The sequence below is a fragment of the Scatophagus argus genome, chromosome 17, assembly GCF_020382885.2.
Source record: "Scatophagus argus isolate fScaArg1 chromosome 17, fScaArg1.pri, whole genome shotgun sequence".
NCBI classification, from domain to species: domain Eukaryota; kingdom Metazoa; phylum Chordata; class Actinopteri; family Scatophagidae; genus Scatophagus; species Scatophagus argus.
Window position 1 is genome coordinate 18,364,836 of NC_058509.1, and position 21,233 is coordinate 18,386,068.

Below are 21,233 nucleotides of genomic sequence, written 5' to 3' on the forward strand. Positions count from 1 at the left end.
TGAGCTACAGTCACTATGCCACAGCTACTACCACGACCTATTTTGAGAAGCCATGCAGACTTTAGGTGTGGCATAACTGGTATGTTTATGATACCAAATTGAAAATTGAAAATTTCAATTAGCAGCTAAAGAGTTGATATCAGACTAAAATACAGTGAATATTGCTCTTTCATCCACTGGTGGTCCAGAAACACGTCTCCACACAAATAAATATATAAAACAGCTGCTTGTGTAAATTGCTCGCTAAGGAGTCTACAAGGTGTTATGTCAATGTTCAAAAATTGTACCTGAAAAAAAAATGTGTTATTACAGGGTTAAGTCAAGTCAAGTCCATTTTATTACAGGTGTGGGTCACCTGAAGCCACACCCAATGATGTCACCACGTCATGGAGTACACCTGTAAGTCACAACAGCAAGGTGAGATGTTACATCCTTGGAGGTCAAAGATATGTTAAGGGATGCTAAGCTGCTCGCACAAAAAGGTTTGATTATCTACATTTCCATGACGACTGGACACACTGCTGATGAAGATCACGTGATTTAAGCTGTGAACGAATCCTGCTGTGTTTCAATTGTTTTCTCATCTTATTCATGCTGTGACACTACATTTTCTGATCTTTGTTTTGTGTAAGGAGAGAATACTGATTTGTAATGGATGCCATGACATCCAAAAGCAAAACCTTTTTTTTCCCCCCTCTGTCATGCACTGACACTCCTAAATTACTTCAACTGAAACAATATTGATCTTGGACATGTTTGTTTCTCAGCAGTTGGGTTGATTATTTTCACAGCCTGAGAGTAGACACATCAATTCAACTTGTATGTGCACTGCTCTAGCATTTTGTACCAGCTTTTAATCTTAAAATGTTTCACAGGAGACCAAATCATCTACAAAATATTCACTGGAAGAAGTATTCCTTTTTTCTGCCCTAAATATTTATGATTTGGGATGAATTTATTGCTTTTCTAAAGGTGAGATCACTTCTTTATTGTAACTGTCGGGTTAAAGCCAAAACAGCATCAAATCTCTCTCAGTATGGCTCAGGTTTGGTGCACTCGTCACCTTTCAATACCCTGTGGACGCTCACAATGCGCAGCCTCGACGTCGACGCACGGGCTGTAAGAGAGCTCTCCGGCTGCGAGGTGGGGATCTTGGAGAATATAAGAGGTGCAGCCCACATACAGAAAGAGCGCACACACACACACACACACACACACTCTCTCACACAGCTGACCGCTGCGAAGGGACCATCGTCTCCTTCTCCATCTCTCCAAAAAATCTTTCACGCCGAGATTCCCAGCTTCCAAACATTTTTTCGGAAACTCTTTCACACTCTTTACTCTACTATTTTTTGTTTTGCTTATTATTCGGAGCCGCTCCCAGACATTTAAGTTCCTTCAGATAATTGTGTGAGCAAGTTTTCAGCACCGCGGGCAGAGTGGACAGCGGCCGCAGCATGGAACCGTACACGGTCCCGGGAGCTCAGCTCTCCCTGTCCGACCTTTACTCCGTCATCCCCTTTAATGTCACCTTCCTGGACGAGGAGAGCGGCTTGGGGGGCGACAGGCTGCAGAACTACACGGAGCAGCAGGGTCCGGTGAGGAGCGCCGGGGGTATAATCATAGCCATATCCATCACGGCTCTCTACTCAGTCATTTGCGTGGTGGGACTTCTGGGCAACATCCTCGTCATGTACGGGGTGGTCAGGTAAACACTGTTGTTTGTTTGTTTGTTTCTTGATTACAGTCGTTTGGCTGAGGGTGGCGTTGATTTAAATCCGTCGATAAGAGTATGTAAAATTCAGCAGCGTGAACACAGTGTCCCTGTGCGCTGGTGATGGAGCACTGAGTGAATTTTAGTGATTATCTCTCAAAACAAACACAATTTGGTGCGCTGTGACACGTGATAAGTGCGAATCTTAATTCATTATCTTTTTGTTTTAGCTTGCTTCCTTTCATGGAATTTCAGTGTAACAGTAAGCGTTAATGCCATGAAAAAGTGAGACTTTCTACAAACATTTGTATTTGTCCGTTTACAAAGGAAGTTTGTGGTTTTTGCAGACAGAAGTAATAAAATGATCCAATAATTGGATAAAATGATCCAATAAAATGATTCTGAATTTCCTGATCGAATCAGTATTTATTTCTCCGTTGACAACCCTTTTTTTCTGAGTGTGTGTGAGAAGAGAAGGGCGAGCTATGTGCCTGTATGCATCCCTGGCTCAATTTGTGTGTGAACTACATGCATTCCCAAACAAGTGATCAGGTTCCCATGCATAAAGAATGAGATGGTTCTTACATTATTTCTACACAAAGCGACAACATTTGCAAGTTTTATGCCAAAGAGGGTTGGGGGTGGTCAGATCTGTCGTCTCAGACGCAGTTTCTCAGTTTAACCTGACTCAGCTGCGTCTCAGGCACACATCTCAGGCTGCTCGGAGCCTCCATTAGCTCACACAGACCTGTGGACATCACATGCATGCTCCTGCCCACAGGGTCTCATGGAAAGAGGAAATCCTGCAGTTTTAAGCTCAGGGAGACGTCTTGTTTGGTGTTTCTTTGGACAAAATTAAAGTATATGTTCTCATTATTGGCACATAAGCAAGAATAATTAACCCATCAAGTTTTTAGACAACCAAACATTGAAATTATGCAAATGAAAGTATATCAAGGCTATAAAAAGGCTATGTAAAGAGTAAACTGAATTTGGTCTACGATTAAATGTCTGCAGTACAACTGCCAGCCTGAGGTCACAGTTTGCCTTCGCCCCTCAGCTAAGTAATATAATAGACCCACTTTTCCCGAGAACATCCAGCCATAACCCGCATGCTTGTCAGAAACAAAAAGAACTTATGTCTGCCACAGCAGCTGTGCTTGTCCTCACTCATCATATTAATTACTTCCCAATCTCTATATGTGTTTCCCCAACATCACATGAAGCTTTAATTAGTTCAACTGGGCAGCTCATTAAACAAACAGGCAGAATTAATATAAGATACTCTAATTTCAACAGAGAAGGATAAAACAAACAAGTGGAGGCAAAATCTCCAAGGTAAGCGGTCACAAACAAGAGAGGACAGGCTAAAATATAGGCTACACAATAAAAAATAAATGTTTCCCCAATGGTGTTATTTTAATCAGTGAATGAGAGGCAGGAGGAGTACTGACAGAAGGAAAAAAAGATGGATTGTTGGATACAGGAAAAGCCACAAGAAAGCCATTTTCTTCAAGTGACCATTTCTGGATTCTGAACCGAGAAAAAATCATAAATATTTACAACACCACCTATTATTTCCATTCAGGAGTCGGAGTGAGAATAATGGGCAAAACAAGGCGTGTAATACAGAAAAGAAAGAGGGAGACAAAAAGGAGATGGATGAGAGCTCAGAAGAAGCAGTCAGTCAAATTGTGCACGGCGATTCGTGTGGCATTTGCGGTTGTTTGAATGAGAGGATTTGTGCCAGAGCTGGAGGCTGAGGGAAGCTAAACACCTTAACCATCCCCGTCAGAAAAAATAATCCCCTGTGGAACATCTGGAAACTTTGCAGGGAGTGAACTTAGAGAAGACACCAAAACCTAGACACAAATGTGATAATCATTTTTCTTCCTTTGGTTTTGAAAACAGTCTGTGATGTGTACAGGAAATTTGTTAGCCTTTTTATTCAGTTTTATTCTGCTCTGCCCTGTTTTATGAGGCAAAGGTAGAGACAGCCACGCACTTTTAAAATGTGTTTTTTAAAATATAAGTTCTGTTTGATTTGGCAACCTCTGGGGTTACAGGTAGTCATCATGTTTTGAGTTTTTTCACTAGAAACACAGATGGAAAATGTCCCCACATCTTGTTAAAAATTCCCAGCTGAGTTGCCACAAAGACAGCTGCAACATGTTGGCTGACGTAGTCTCAAATAGAGGCCCGGGCTTTCATGGCACCATGTCAATTCATGCTCCCCCCAATAAGAACGTCAGCTCATGTAAACTGAACATACAATACCTGTTCATTCTGGTGGTGACTGGACTGGTTTCATTGACGCAGGTCCCAGAATTATGTTTGAAATGACATGTTTGACAAAATGTTCAGCTCAAAATGGTAAGGTAAGATCATTTTAAAAGAATCCCGCAGAGGGGAAATGACTGCCACAGGTAAGAAAGGAACTAATAAACAGAGAGTAATTTCAAATTATATTAAATACTGAAACGCAACAACATATCTTCACAGAAGATATAGAACCTAGAACCTGAGACTCTCTCTCTCTCTCTCTCTCTCCCTCTAAATATATATTTATATATGCCTCATGATATTTCCCTCCACTTAGATTCCTGGATAGACACACTCAAAAGCACACAAACCCCATTTAAGAAAGAGACTGTATGGATGGTCACGTCAGTGTGAATTGTGCATTGGACTGCTGAGGCACTGAGAGCCCTTAGCGTGATTGTTGATGGAGATCAAGTCAATACTGACACCTCTGAAGATGCTCCTTGCACGATAGGTCAGCAGCACTAGGCTGCTCCTATCTCCTCCTCCTCCTTGGCTTCGAGTGCTGGCGCCACACCTGTTAGATAAGAACTGGTTCAGTGCTTTTGCAATTTATTATCAAGTGGCTTCCCATTTAAAATCTGTTTGATGTGCAGCTAGTGGGATGCTGAATTATTTTGTGTGAGAACTGATTCTTAACTGGGCTGCTTCTCAAGGATTATTGTTCCATTTTGACTAATAAAGCAGATTTTGGACAGCGTTCTATAAAGACAAACGATAAAGCTATGTCATAAGTCATTATGACTTCAGGAAGATTTTTTTTTTTTTCCGAAACGAGGCTTGAAATTTGGCTGAGAATATCATTGCTGTTTGCCAGTAGGAGCATGTGTGTGTGTGTGTGTGTGTGTGTGTGTGTGCATGTCCGACTGTTTATTTTCTGGGTTATTTCCTGAGTCAACATGGCCACTGTGTCTCACTGCTTGCCTTACATCTCACCATCAGCCTTTCTGTGTGCGAGAGAGATGTGTTTGGCCTTCAGTCCTAGAAAAACAAAAAAGATGAGTCTGATTTGTGTATTAGCAAAGAAAGGACTGATATGTTTAGATGAAGACGCACTAGATCGTGTAACTACAGCCAGTATAGAGATAAAGGATCAAGACTGAATTCCCCATAGCCAAACATTAAAGAACAACTGAATGGATTGTGATACCGAGGAATCTTATGTGATTCCTTCAATCTGCAATCGCTTGGTGACATAAATTAAAATGTTATCAGTGGTTAATTAATCAATCTTTTACTCATTTATCTTTTGCTCATTTTATTTTTCAGATACTTGGTTGTAATATTTTTAGCTGAACAACCAGTTAGCTGCATAGCTGAAGCAAACTTTCTGAAACTATATCATCACATACTTGTAACAGTAATCACTCATTTACTCTGTACTGCTGTAGTGTATAAAGCCCAGCTACTGCTAAATAAATGTTTTAGGTTTTCTTTTTGTTTTGTTTTGTTTTATTTTCTTTATTATTTAATGAATTTAATGAAAATTGAGGCATTAGATGTCACATATTTACAAAATGCCATGAACAATACAAAGTATTCTTGTTGAAGATAAGACACACACAAAAGAAAATCAATCAAAAATTATTTATAAAAAGATGGCTATAACTGAATTTTCTATATTTCTTCCTATTCATCCATGCAGTCCTGACACAGCTGGTAACACTGTATTGCTTGAATTAAACTGAAATTTCCATGTCCATGAGTGCACACATGAATGCTTCCTCCAAGCAGACATAATATAACTTGTACTTATCATACAAGCTAAAATTATGACTGAATTTATTAACAGACTTACAATAAGTGAAATGATGACAAAGTAATACACATTTTTATATTTTTGCAACCTCCATTCAGTTGATAAAATAAATTAATTCATTTTACTTTTCTGATTATCTTTTAATAGACCTTTTTAACTCCTTACTTTTCCTATCTGTCGGGTCTTCATTCAGTCCATCTGTTACCCATTTTCCTCAGATCGAGTTGGTCAATATTTTCCACAGTCAATGGAGGCTGTACATTTCTTGCTTTTTTTCTAGCCTGTGCTTTTATGCTGTTTTCCTCTGATGTGGCACCAAAAGACATGCATGAGGGGTAAAAGATTGGACAGCCATGACAGCCTCAAAGCAGGGAGTCGGCGCTGTAAGGAAACTTAAAAAAGGGGAAGTAGGTAATTAAACTATCACAGAATACGACTGTGCCAAGAAAAAAGTGCTTCAGTGTAACATAAAAGACGTTACATTCACTTTTCTTGGCACATAATTGCTTCTCCAAGCCTACAAAAAGGAAAATATGTCCTTAAAAGCTTTCCCCTCTACCTGTATGATATGATGAACAAATAACCCTTAAAAGTTTCCTGTCATAGTTGTTTTTTATACATTACTCCCCACGTCACTGCTTAGTGTGAATTTAAAGTCTTGTCATGTGCTTGTCATTTGCTCAGAGGAAGCACACTTTGCAGCCCAGATTCATGCATTAAGAGCATGAAACAGCCTCTCCCATAGCCACTTCCACCAACCATATGACACACTGCAGGTTCTTTGATATAGTCATAATCCAACCGAGCTCCTTTGTGGCAGTGAGGATGTGCCATGACAGCTTAGGGCCAAGAAAGCCAACTAATCTCAATTATTTTGCTCCAGATTAACCATACAAACAGACCCCATAGCAAAAGGCTGCAGACTAACATTATTTTTACTGCCGACCCACACACACTACTCCTGCCCCCCCACTTTCCATCATTTCGTTTCTAATCTCCACTGGGTCACAATGTACCAGACTGGATGGAATCTCGACCCACTCACCCAGTACCTGTTTACTGATGGAGGGAGAAAGTCATGGTTTTGCAACAAAGTTGGGTACAGTGTGTGTGTGTGTGTGTGTGTGTGCGTGTGTGTGTGTGGGCCTGTCTTGTCAACTTGGATTGGGGGGGGGGTTCCACAGAGTCATGGTTCAATTAGGAAAGTAAACATAATCCTCTCCACACATCAGACATTAGGTGCTTAATCAAAGGCTTCAAACAGCTTAAGATGCAGCGAGCAGGTTTCATTAACTGTATGAATCTAATCATATGATGACTGCGATCCAAAACTCCAGCTTGTAAAGTCCCTTTTCCTCAGTGACACTCCATTTTACATCAGTGCCTGTCTCCTCTCTAAGAACAAGATGGTGTTTTCCCAGAGTTCAAAGTATTACATTAATATCACGCTTACTTCACAGACAGCCCTTACATAACCATCAAAAGCTCACTGTTCTCTTATGCTGTAAGTGGATAATATAGTATATAGTATAGAATGATCAAACATACAAGGGATGTTCAAAACCAGCCATCTGCTGCTTACTTCACGGTTCCCTTTTTGTCTTGATTGGCAGATGACTAAAAATAACTTTTAATTCATTTTGCAGAGTTAAGGCCCCATAGAAGTGTTGCAAATTTACATTGAATAGATACTATTTTATTAATAGACACTGAATAGAATGCACCCATTTAGTCTTGTACTTAATAACACTTGAGCATTTCAAGCCATCACATCAAAGACCTATTCTTCTCACTTAAATACAATTCATAGGTGTTATTTAGATATTAGCTCAAAATATTAGCACTTTAAAATTTGTATATTTGAATCAGATTCTCCTTCCAATGAACAGAAAAAACACAGACAGTTGTCAGAACGTCATCCAGACATTATGTTGGTAGTTGACAGTTACTAATGGAACAACTGAGGGGACCCTTATATAGGACAGAAAAAGAATATATATATATATATATATATATATATATTTTATTTATTTATTTTTTTTCAGCTGAAGCCTTCATTCACATCAAAATGATTTATTATATCAGGCAAAATGTCCCACAGAGTATGGAGAGCCTAGCTGCTGAAACCAACATTCCTTGTCAGGAGACACTATTTCGGCATGCAATGAAGATTTTATAGAAGTACTCTATAAAACATCTGTAGAACTCCGAAACTGGTTGAGACTTCTTGAGTACTGTATTCATGTATTCACAGATATATATTCATGTGCAAGACGTCCAGAAAGTAGGAACTGATTGGTTGAATGCTCATATGTGGGCTGTCTGTCTTCAAAATAAGCCAAATGGTGGGTTTCACTTACATCTCAAAAATAGTCCAGCTAAATGTGTTTCTGAAAACATCTGAGGTGAGAAATAAAACATGCATTTTCTATATATACCTTCAGTTTAGATTGACAACGTCAGTTAAAGCATTTTTGGTCGGAGTTTTGCAGAAGAAAAGCATTAGTTCAAGCAGAGCATTAAAGTCATGTTTGTATTAGCTGATTGCTTCGCTATCATTGGTTGATTTGCAAGATCTGCACCTAATAACATCTAATCATATTTGTGCAAGTGAACAAGTTTCTCTGACCATAATGATCACTTAACTCAGTGAGACTATTTATACCTCTACAAAACCTGAAATTTTCTAGGTGGAACTGGTCAGAGCCATTGCATTCTTAAAAAATTTGACTTGTCTGACTTGTGAAAGACTCCAGTCATGCACAATGAGATCTCAGGCAGAGAGCACATTGGCGAGCCAGCACATAGGTGGTCAGGCAGGTAGGCCATCAAGTCATTTCATTCAGAGAGACTGAAATGATTTTAATAGGCCCGTGACAGCCACAGATTTTTTATTTTTTATACCTGAAGTTTGGAGACCCCAGTCTGTACTGCACTTGATTCTTGACTGATGAACATCAGAGTTGTAGGTTAAGGAATTTGCCAAAATTTTCTTTATTTTTATGACACTACTTCTATAACTTTCATGGTTATATTTCATCAAACAAGGTTCATTACTTGTGTGCCTTCAATCAAGTTACACCAACAAGACATCATTATTAACACAGTTAGCACCCTATAAACTGGCTTAGACCAATAGAAATGAAAAAAAAAAAACTACTGTTGACAGTTACTGCGATAATTAATTAATGGCAACAATTATTTTAACACACAGTTGTTTTTATTATAATAATTATTTTTAAAGTTCATTGCTCACTTGCTCACTAAAAAAAACTACGTTATTGCGCGATAAAATAAAAAATAATAATTGTTGGCGTTGATTAAGTATCACGTTAGCGCGTTGACTTGCCCGGCCCTAACGCATTAACGTCTTAACGCAGTCCTGATAAAAATTGTTTATATTTAGTGCAAATGCTGAAAATGATCATACAGAATTCATATAAAAATCTCTTGGTTTGAGTGCTGGATTTGGGTAAAAATTGATTATTTTGCTGAAAATATGCAGCTCCCTCCCATCATTAGCACCACAGAGACTCCAAGGTTATTATCTAAACTGTCAGTGTGAAAAATGAACAGAAGAAAAATCAATACACATACTCATTTAGACATCAGGCTTGGGTGTATTCTAATAGAACAGAACAAAGGTTACACCACAAATATGACATGCATGTTATTTTTCATTTTTCCTCTCTATTTTGTAATCTACCGTATTTGCTTCTCTTTATCAAAATTCAACTCAAAAATAGAAAAATAAAGTAAAAGATTAGCATGTTCACTTCCATATAGGTATCAACTTAATGTATTCATACAGCATTGTAATATGTATTATGCAATATATCTTAATAACATTTTGCAGTATTCTGTTCCCTGATGCTTGCCCTTTGGGCAGTCTGCTGTGCATGTAAGTTAGACTGTATTGGAGGCAGTTATTTAAAAATCCTGCTATCCTGCGAAAACTAAATCAACTGAGATTAGAGTATGAATATGTCTTGCGCGGTTTCTGATGAGAGAGGCTTTTATGAAACGTAGCTTTATGCCCCAGAGAAGAATTCTGACCCCAATAAGCCCAATTTGTGGCAAATACAGTAAAACGAGTTTAATGCTGATGATCATACACATGAGAAAAAAATAAAAAATACACATGAGAAAAAAAATCTTCATCTGATACAGAAGGGTGCACAGGGGTCCAGCACATACAATATATATGAACCTCAGTTTGATAGCAGTATTATCTTCTTTCCACAATTCTCATGTGTTTTCTGAGCAAGTGTACGGCTTGATTAGAGAGCAGCAAGCCAATTGTAACCATTATCTCAAATCACTCATTTAGGGAAAAAAAAAAAAAAAAAAAAAAAATGTCAAGCTGTGAAGAATGAGTGAAGACATTTGCAGCTCTACACTACACAGCTATAACATCAGGGAATTAATGCTTCATCTGAGCAATAAAAACACACAGCGCAGCACACTGAATATCACGTTCAAATCCCCATGTCCCATAACAGAGACTTACCCAGCTCATCTTATTACTGCTGCTGCCTATTGCAATCACTTTTCTTTGCTCTTTCATCACAATCAGATACACCAAGATGAAGACAGCCACAAACATCTACATCTTCAACTTGGCTCTTGCTGACGCCTTGGCCACCAGCACGCTGCCCTTCCAGAGTGCCAAATACCTCATGAACACCTGGCCGTTTGGGGAAGTTCTGTGCAAGCTTATTATTGCCATCGACTATTACAACATGTTCACAAGCATCTTCACCCTTACCATGATGAGCGTGGACCGCTACATCGCTGTGTGCCACCCAGTCCGGGCGCTGGCATTTCGGACGCCAGTCAAGGCTAAGTTGATCAATGTGTTCATCTGGGTTCTGTCCTCAGCAATTGGAGTGCCCATTATGATCATGGCTGTGACCAAGGTGGCAGATAATGGTGAGACAGTGCTTCCCCCTTCCACTGTTTTATCTTTCATTATTATTTTAAGTCTTGTTTAGTGTTTAGTGCAAGTGTCTTTCAGAATTGCGTCAGCCATAGGGAGTTGAATCTATATAGTTCATCCATCTGAATCTTTAACCAAAGAAGAAGAGTGCTAAAGAATAGATACAATTCACAGTAGAGAAGACCTTCAACATGCTTTATCTGCATAATTCGCATTAATTAGGACAGGCTTCTGGTCCTGAAAACCGTCAGAGCTTACACGACACACAATGGAAATGTGAGAATAATAGTTATGAATCCAGTCAGATCCATGAACCTGGAATGTCTGTTGTGGATTCTCAGAGTTAGTGGGAAAATCTTTTTAAACATTTAGACCACTGGATCCAAAAACTGGGGAACCAGAGTAACAAAGTATCCCAAATGTCTTTTTTGTGTGTCAATTTCAAGTTATAATGAATTCTCAATGATTTGCCTAAATTAATTAAAATCATTAATGTCTTTGGGATTACGTCATAACTCAAGTCATTTGAAGGGGCTAAAAATCTTTCTAATGAATCTGTGTAAAGGAAAAAAAAATATGCTAGCTACTGAACACAGTTCAGTAGCTAATACTCAGAATTATGCTCATATAGGACAGATTTGTAATGTGCAATTGTGCCAAGTGCCAGTGCAGAAATTAGTCCTCCCCCTATACAACAAAGCAACCCCAACCTGGAGAAGCTGGGACAGGTTAAAAAACATTTGAGTGACACCCAGGAAGATAACCACTCACACTTTTGCTGTCCTTAAGAAAAGGAAGCACAGCTGTGTCCACTGAAACCTTCTAAAATTATTTCAAATGAAAAGTAGAGGAAGTGACTTGTGGCTGTCCACTCATTAAACATTTCATTTTAATGAGCTACCAGAATGCATTGCTTGAGAAATTAACTACTTAGTTGTAAGTCAGTATAATGTTATAATGGAAAAAAAATGTGTTTCCATTCTGAGTAAATTTCATGCTTAATGCTAAATATGCTCACAAATTTGAGAGACTAGAGATTCTGCTTATATTCTTATATTCAATATATTCAAAAAAGGTATAAGGGTGAAGAAGTCAGGCTGAGGACCAGAGCTACAGATTTGCAATCAGTGTCCATTTTCTTTTTAAGCATAACCATAATATTAGCATAACCTTAACCAATAGTTGCCTAATACAGAAGGTTCTCCATCATTGTTGAAATGCTACAAGCCACATATTCTACATTGAATATTCTCTTTCAATAATCCACCTGAAGTCCTTGTTGGATGATGAAACAGGTCTTTAGCTTTTCACCTAGCCTTTAAGTGTGACTGTTTTGCACATTAACATTTGCTATTGGCACATTTCACTGCTGTTGTGCATGTACAGTTATGGATGTGACAAATAAACCTCTTAAATAAGAGCTGAAGTGGAGAGCAATGGTCATAATAATGTAGGCTACAGCAATTAGGAGTATGGTAGAAACTACGGCGGAAAAACATCTACATGAAAAGGTTTATTATGCTCCAGATTAAAAAAAAAACTTGGCATTCAAAGCAAGATGGCAATGGGACAAGCATTTACAGTGTTGGTATTATTACTGTCTATCGGAAGACAAAAGCTCTATACTGCAGGTTTAGCCATAGTTTATTTGCCAAAATTAATCTTTACCTTAATCAACCTATGGATGTTGTATAAGTTATTTTATACACTTTGGCACAGAAAGTTGTTGTCCAATATTATAATGTTTTCTAGCAAAAAAAAAAAAAAAAATCACATTACTAAAGACCTTGCTATGTGCATGCATAGAATATATTCTTGATAGCCCTAGATCAGCTTAGCAGTAGTACAGTAGTATTTTTGGGCTGATGTGTATTGCGAGTACAGGTATTTCTCTGTAGCTTTGGTTTCTTTAAAGTCACAGTAGTAACATAACCATGCAATGACAATTCTTTCTAATTCTACCTGCTCTGTTTTCAGGAAAGACCATGTGCATGTTGAAATTCCCTGACCCTGACTGGTACTGGGACACGGTCACAAAGATCTGCGTCTTCATCTTTGCTTTTGTGGTTCCTGTGATGGTCATCACCATATGTTACGGCTTGATGATCCTGCGCCTGAGGAGCGTCCGTCTGCTCTCAGGTTCCAAGGAGAAAGACCGCAACATGCGGCGCATCACCCGCATGGTCCTGGTGGTGGTGGCAGCCTTCATTGTCTGCTGGACCCCCATCCACATCTTCATAATCGTGAAGACCATGGTGGAGATTGACAGCAGGAACCCTTTCGTGATAGCCAGCTGGCACCTGTGTATTGCTTTGGGCTACACCAACAGCAGCCTCAATCCTGTCCTCTACGCATTTTTGGATGAAAATTTTAAGCGATGCTTCAGGGATTTCTGCCTTCCATGTAGGACCCGTGTGGAGCAGAACAATTTGACCAGAGGCCGCAACACCACCAGAGAACCAGTATCAGTCTGCACTCCATCAGAAGCTGGAAAGAAGCCAGCATGACTAGGCATGGACTGGATCCCCCACAGCTCTCGCTCAAGGAGAATCCAGCAGGATCTGCAATCAGAGGTCACCCAGATCTCCACAACTGAGTTTTAAGAGATCATTACAAGAAAATTCAGTCATGTCGCTTATTCTCTCCAATTTGCCTGACATATTGGACATTCAAAGGAAAAGCTAAAGAAAAATGAGGTTCACTCTGATCCTTCTTTTCTATTTGAGTTCTGATACAAAATAGAATCTTTTTTTATGAAACAGATGATCCCCAGCTTCTGTCCAAGAGTACAGAACTGCTTGATGATGAAATGGACAACGGATACACCATTAACACACTATCCTTGTGTTAAGTGTGGTGTTAAGTGTATCATTGTAAAACAGACTGACTCAGTCAGGACAAAAGAATGTAGAAAGTGTGAAAAAAATAAGCTTTTCAGTTCAAACTTTGTCATTTCTTCTAAGGAAGATTTTCTTTCATTTTTCTTGAATATTATTAGATTAGATTTTGGTGAAAAAATATTTTGAAGGATCAGCACCAGAAAGAAAACTCTGTCATCTGTACCTTAAACATGAAGACAAAATGAAGGAGCCTTACATAACATAACCACTCAAGTGATACCCACTGACAGCCAGATGATGAATTACAGGATGGTTTATTGAACAACAAGGTCAACCACTCTCTTTTGTGGAGAAGATGGGAAATCTTGTTTGCTTATTCTTTTTGATTCATCTAACAAGGAAAATGAGACACTTATACTCTGTTTTTTGTTTTTCCCTTTACACTCTGCCGCCATCAACTGTGTAGAAAGAGAAATTGAGACCAATCCAGGTCTCAATGTTCCATGGATTTGAAAATGTGTCATAAAGGAAATGTCATAGTCAAGCTTAGTTTGCAGGGTTTCGTGCTCAGACGGAAAAACAATCCAGAAAAGCATCAAACCACTGATGCTTGGATCTCTATAGACTTCTTTTCTGTTCACCTATTTCACTTTCATGGGTGGCATCTACTCCACACTGAACCTTTGAGCAGAGTCACTAAAGAACGATAAACCACTGCCAGCCCCTGAAGAACACTGTTGGCAGCCACAACACTTAGTCAAAGTCAAGGAACGCGCTGAAACTCATTCTGGGACCAGCTTCATCACAGTATAGAGATGCCTGTCCTGATGTCAACAATCAGACTGCTTCAAGGAGATTATTGATCTGCATTTTAAATGAGCAAAAAGCCTGACATCTGTCACGCTGAATATGTGTAGAACATTTAAGAACTACTGAATGGCATAAAGCAGAATAGTAATTTGTTCCGGGTAATTTATTTACTCCAACGGATCTTGACATAAATCAAATTGGAGACATCAATCAATGGATGCCATTAAGTTAATGACCATATGAGCTTTGCATACCAGATGAGGTAATAATGCAGAGTTAATGAGAATTTGCTTTCATGTGGAATGTTTTGAAGGCTAAATATGTGTTGACATGCAAACATGTGAAAATATGCCACAATTTTTATTAGTGTTGAACTGTCAAGTTAGCGTTGTGACAAATGTGGTAAATGTGGAACAGACGAAACATGTCCATGCTGAAAATAAATCAAAGAAGATTAGGGTCTAAGGCGAGAGGATTTAGTATGTTATATAGATTATAAAGCCCCTTCATGCCAAATTGTGATTCATGATATTGGGCTTGATATAAATAAAACTTCCTGAAGGGGAAAAAGTCAACAAAATGTGAATTTGTAGATAATGTAACGCTTTTGCATTTTAACAATTTTTTTTTTAGCCATAGATAAAATGACTATGAGGTGTCCCTGTTATTCTGTATGCTCTCTTTATACTTTTTGGATTGCAATATTTCACCACAATGCTTTTGACTCTTTATGTCTCAAATTTTAAAAAAGAAAAAGAAAAGAATAACAAGGAGAAAAGGGAAGACAGCTATATGATGCTAAAACAGATTCCTGCTCTGGTCACAGATTCAGCAATTTGCATGTGGATTGACTATAGTTACCCACAGAGACAGCAAAAGAAACAATAAATATTGAATTATCTGTTTGCAGCAGGAGGCTGTCTTCCCTGCATATGACAGTGGTAATTTAAAGTGGACTGTATATACACGCTCTCTGCTTAGCTTTGACAAGGTGCTGCATCTGTCAGGTGTGCAGAATATCACTCAGCTACCATTACTTTGTAAATCCAAATAAAAAAAAAAAAGGGCGGGATGACAGAAATATGGAACTAGTTTTCCTAAACAGATGGAAACGGTGTAGATTTGGACAAGCTAGCAAAAGCTAATTACTTTTGATAAATTAATATGACGGTATGATCAAAGTTGAAATGTGTGGGTGTGTGTGGATTATTTTGATTTTATTACACATGGATGGCAAATTAAAAAATGTTTCCCTGTGTCATTTTTCATCACAGTGTATAAGCAGTATTACTTGAATTGATACTTTGTCCTTTCTTTAGATTAGCTTTGGTTTGTTTAGACAACTGGTTGTACAAAGTGACAATAGTAAAGTAGCAGATGTATCAAGATGTTACTGGCTGGCCATCCAGTGTCCTAATGGCAAAGGAGGCTTAAAGCTTTAAAACAAGCAGTCTGGTCCACAACCTGGAGAAACTAAAACTAAAGCACAGAATGCTCCGTCTCCCAAATCATCTCCTAAAACAGATGTTCTTCCTAGCAGTGGAACAAAGGAACTAAATTAATTATACTCATGAAGCCAACAGGAAGCACTCCTTCAGAAAGAATTACTCAAATCTTCATTGTGTTAAGCTTCAGCCACAAAGTGTTTCTGTTTCATGGGTTCTTTAACTGCCAAATCATTTAAAAACATTTCACAGGACAAGAAAGCTAATTACAATTTAACTACAATATCTCATACCTCATTTAATTAAATTAGATTACAATAACACACTTCTACTGAATTTACTGCAGACCTTAGGTAGGTCAAAAGCAGCACCTAATTGAAGAGTCAGACCTGTGTTGTTTTAACCACATTTTTTACTTCAAATTTGCAACAGTAAATCATATTTTAAGAGAAATAAAGCTGTGTCAGTTACATTCATTCATATTACAGTAATGAGGAAAAGTTTGTGTTTGTTGTTACACTCAACCTGTAGTGGTAAGTACTGCAACTGAGGGGTAGGCCATGGTTCACACATGTAAAGCTTGGGTGCATAAGTTGTTTTATTTATTTATTTATTGTTGTTGTTGATGTATGTGTAGAATATCTCTTAATATCCCAGCAGCAATTAATAAATCAAATGGTCTGACCAAAAAAAAAAAAAAAAAAAAAAAGTCATCGTGCTAGCTTAATGGCAGTGAGCACTAACAATAGTCATTATTGTCATTATGATATTGTTGGGTGCTTTGTTACATTTGAACCAGACATGAAGTTAGTTTGTGGAGTGATCTGTTGAATATCCAACTTCACCAAGGTACTCAAACAGCCCTAAGCTAATGAGCAAGTGTCACTGGAGAAGTGACGACAGACTTGTTCAGCAGCTAACCCACTAGCAGAAAGCACACACCCACAGCAGTTAGCAGTAACCACTGAGCTGAAGAATGAGTGCTGCAGCATGATAAACTGTTGTTCAGTGGCTAAAGTGCCATTAGCACAAAACACACACCCACCACAGTGAATAGTCAGGCCGGGTAGCCTTTTCTTACGGCTGTGTTGCTTGTGTTTGCTAGTGGCATTTAACAGTGAGATCTTTGTCTACTTGTTGAACAAAAAATGATGAGAAAGCTTGTTGAGCATGATGAACTTGAAAATGTATTTCCCAGCTGGAGCTATAAGGCAATCAGGCAGCATGTGTTCATGTGTTTCTGAAGAGTGGCTCTGAATGGAGGCCTGGAGTGGGTGGGATTTTTTTTTTTTTTTCATTTGTATGATTTCAAAATTTGGTTTGCTTTTGAGGGCCAGTTTTAACATGTCAAAATATTGTGTCAAGTGTCTGTGTGTCAACCTGCAACTTAATGCTGTTGTGCTGACTCTGGAGGGTCAGAGCACTGAATCAAAATGGTGGAAGCTAATGTAGCTTATTAGGTGATCAGCTTTCCCTTTCTAAAACCTTTTTTATTGAATAAATGTGATTGACGGGGCTTGCATATTAGTGGTTAGCTCACCAGGCACAACAGTTAACCACCAGCCCCTTTAGTATCTAGTCACTGTCACCAAATCTCTAGAACCAAATAGGTTATTTTGACAGACATAGAGATTAACCAAAAAGTATCTTGATTTTTTTTTCATTATCTAAGTTGTGATATAGACAACAGCTGGTCATAGATTTAGTTTTTAATGAGAAGTAGCCATTTTTGTCAATACTTTCAGATGGTTAACCGTTCATGTGATTACTGGCAGTAGCAAACTACAGTATTTCTGTGTGTGGCAGTTTTTAATTCTGCCCTAGTTTGTCACGTTCTATGCATTAACTATAGCTGGTCTGACTCAGTTGTTTGACACTATTTATAGGGTGTCTCTGGTTGGAGATGAAGGGGAATTGTGGGATTGTGAGGGGAGTCAGAGGAGCTCGGGCTTTGCTCAAACAAGTTAAAGAGGAGCCACATATGCTGAACACAGTTCCTATTGATTGTCAATCGAAGTTACAGATGAGCCATGTTACTGGTTGCTCCTTTAATCCTCTACTCCCATTCCTCTCATATGCTTTTTGTACCATTGTAATTGACTTTACCTTTCTGTTGTTAACTATTTTGCAATTTTTCCTATTGACTTAAAACCACTGTAAACAGAATACTGAAAAACCTTTGTGAATATAAAGAACAGTACATTTGTGTAAGATGCTAATTTGTTGTATAACCCATAACCGCAGTGCAGTGTGTAAGGCAATTGTGCTATTCATGCTTGACACTGAACTAGTTATTTTGCAGTGTCTGCACTTTACTTTCTAGTTTCTTCTGGTGCATCTGTTGTATAAAACATTTGTAATGCAGCAGCTGTGTTTCAAGCCTTACTCAAACTGTTACTGGCCAAAAAAAATAAATAAATAAAATGAAACTGAGAGAAAATTGCATGAACTCCTTTTGTGAAAAGCTTGTGTTCTGGTTTCCTGGAAACATGACATGGGATAGCATAATATTATTTGAAAATTACTGGGCTCATATTGGAATAATCCATTTTGCATGGCCAAAATTCAGTTAGAAAAGAAGAGAGTGCTTCAAAATAGTCCATCATGACATTGGACTGCAAAATGTATTTCTACTGGTGCTTGGATAAACACCCAAGAGATGGCCTAAGGCTGCCCTGATTCCCAGAGTGTGCTCTCCAGCGCTATCAGAAAATTAAACATCAACTCCACATCTCCTCTGCAAATTCACACCAGCATCTTTCGGTCACAATGGAGACTGACAGAACCACATCCACAGAGTGCTTCAGTGAAAGAGCTGATGAGATTCAGTTTAATTATGGAGGTTTCCTTCACCAGCAAATACTTGTCAATTATCCTGATTGCTTTATCCACAATAGTAGAGAATCCTCCCTGCAGATTAAACAAGGGCTGGCCACTTTAACAAGTGAGAGGAAGGCATATATCCCTAATGTAATATTCACTGTAGCTCAATATACTGTATGTATTCTAATGTGCGGAAACTGTGTTGCTGCTGCTTTCATTATATGACCTACGATCTTGAAGAACAACTCTGCCTCCTAGAAATGACATATTCTCCTAATTTTCAACAGCAGATATTTTGAGGAAAACGTAATGGCCCCCTGAGTTACATTTTTTATCAACATAGAAAACATTTTTAATGAATGAATGTTGCCTCAATGATTTATGGATACGCTAGGAGCTCAGAGCTAAAGTTTTGGACAGATCCCAGACCTTCTCAAATATTTAACAAGACCAAAACTCTACGGCAATACTCGCAGGTCTGTGAAGTTGTACTTTGACACAGTGGTACTTTTAGCGAAATACTTAGAATAGAATTAGAAAGAATGACCCGCTGCATGATTTTCATCACAGTCACCATCTCAGGGGGTGGGGGATAAGGGTTTCTATCAAGGTGCATGGAAAAGGTTAAAAATATGAAGACGTAAAAACCCCAACAATATGTCCAGTGTATAAGAGAAATGATCAGATCAGCGTGTTTTGACTTGTGGCCTTCGTCATGGTCACTATGACAATACCTCAGGCAGCACAGTATCTGACTTTAAATATGTATGTGTGTACTGTCTTGATTTTCCTGCAGTTTTATTCCTATCACTCAGACTCCACTGAAGAAGATATTTGTTCAGCAGAGAAGCCATGACTTTGGGTTTCTTTTTTGGTTGTTGAAGTCAGTTGAAGAAAATCACAGGTCACAGGTTGATGATTTTGCCTCTCAGTAAGAAGGTTCCAGGTTTGAATCCCAGTCCAGGCTCTTCTGTGTGGGCTTGCATGTTCTCCATGTGCCTGCTTGGGTTTTCTCTGGGTACTCCAGCTTCCTCCCAAAAATCCCAAATAACATGCACATTATTATTATTAATAATTATAATAATTATTATTTAACTAAAAGTTAAATAATAATAATAATAATAATAATTAATAATAATAATAATAAATAATAAATAATAATAATTTCTGTATTCTCTTTTCAGAAAAAAGCTCACTCTGATTAGTAAGCACAGAAGCAGGAGTGCCATCACAACTTTTCTTCTTTTTTAACAAGAGGGCACAGAAAATTTGGTTTATGTATGTATGCTGTGGCTGGAAAATCAAAACACTTAAATCATCTCATGTGGCCTAGGCATCGGTATTTAAAGATGGCATCTTTGTATATAACTAAGTGTGAAGAAGACCATAAACTCAAAACATCATTTGTGGATGTGCTTATATATTTCACTGCAGAACAGGGATTTGCAGTATATTTATTTATTTATAATTTATTTTTTGTGTTTCATGTTTTCATCTTCTAATGGTCCAGCACCTGCCTTACATGGTTATTGGATGATTTTAACTACTATGTATTGTGGCTGGAAAAAAAGAAAGAAAGAGAAATACCAAACCATTCAGCTGGATTCAAACACATTGGCATGATGCAAAGATTACAGAAATACTGTATGTAATCTATTCTGGATTTATATTCTTTGTAGATTTGGGTGCTCCAGGGAAATGCTCTCAAGTGTTGCTACAGTGCTGCAAATCATTATCCGTGTGTCAACTCAAATGAAGTTGTCATGACTACGGAAAGCCTTGCCAGCCCACAACCAGTGAGGGACTCTGCCAGCAGGACAGGACTTCTGGACTGGAGATTGCTTTATTCCACAGAGCTAACCTCTATGAGGGATTGAAATCAAAAGCAGATAGCAGGCTGCATATAAACATAATGAGTGAACTTACCCTGCAGCTTAAATTTAGCTGTCCACCTTATCAGCGACACACAGGAAGTGCTGACCACATAAGCGGCCCTATGGGGACTGAGACAAAAGAGAAGCTCACCAGATGCCTGCCTGTCAATTGGTCAACCACGTCTGTCTGCCACCTCATTGTAAGAGACAAAACCTGAGCACTCTGATTGCAGCAATGTGTCTTTTCTTCTCTCTACACCTGAGGTGGCCTGATTATGTGGTGAACATCAACGAAAAGAGTTTATGTTGTATCATTTCTTTGTGTTAAGTTCATCATGTCATCATGTGGCAAATGTAACAAAGTGACACAAATGTTATTAGTAAATGGATTCCAAAATGCCAGCTCTTATGAAATAATACACTCAGTGACCAGGTTCAGTTTATATAATGGCCCCCAGGTCAATATGAATACATAATAAGGCTTAATGAGTATGCCTGTCATAAAGGGCTGATAATAGGTCATGTCATCCATCCATCCATGGTGTAGCCAGTGGGCTAAATGGAGAACTGACACACAAAGACAGACAATCACACCTAACAGGCACACACACTCAGAGTGGCAAATTAACCTAATGTGCATGGTTTTGGGACTGTGGGAGGAGACCGAAATACCCGGAGAAACCCAGGCACAGGAAGAACTTCTTTAA

The 21,233-nt window shown here is 38.5% G+C and overlaps 1 protein-coding gene across 2 annotated transcripts; it reads left to right on the plus strand.

Annotated features, from left to right (window-relative positions):
- The first annotated feature begins 957 nt into the window (after positions 1 to 957).
- On the plus strand, positions 958 to 13,862 carry oprd1a (opioid receptor, delta 1a). 2 transcript variants are annotated; one of them, XM_046418500.1, is made up of 3 exons: positions 958 to 1,708; positions 10,372 to 10,753; positions 12,717 to 13,862. In XM_046418500.1, exons 1-3 carry the CDS (start codon positions 1,458 to 1,460, stop codon positions 13,239 to 13,241), a joined length of 1,158 nt encoding a protein of 385 aa, XP_046274456.1. In that variant the 5' UTR covers positions 958 to 1,457; the 3' UTR covers positions 13,242 to 13,862. The 2 variants fall into 2 exon arrangements, with proteins under 2 accessions (XP_046274456.1, XP_046274455.1); XM_046418499.1 differs by having other exon boundaries at positions 10,372 to 10,727; positions 12,712 to 13,862.
- Positions 13,863 to 21,233: the final 7,371 nt, after the last annotated feature.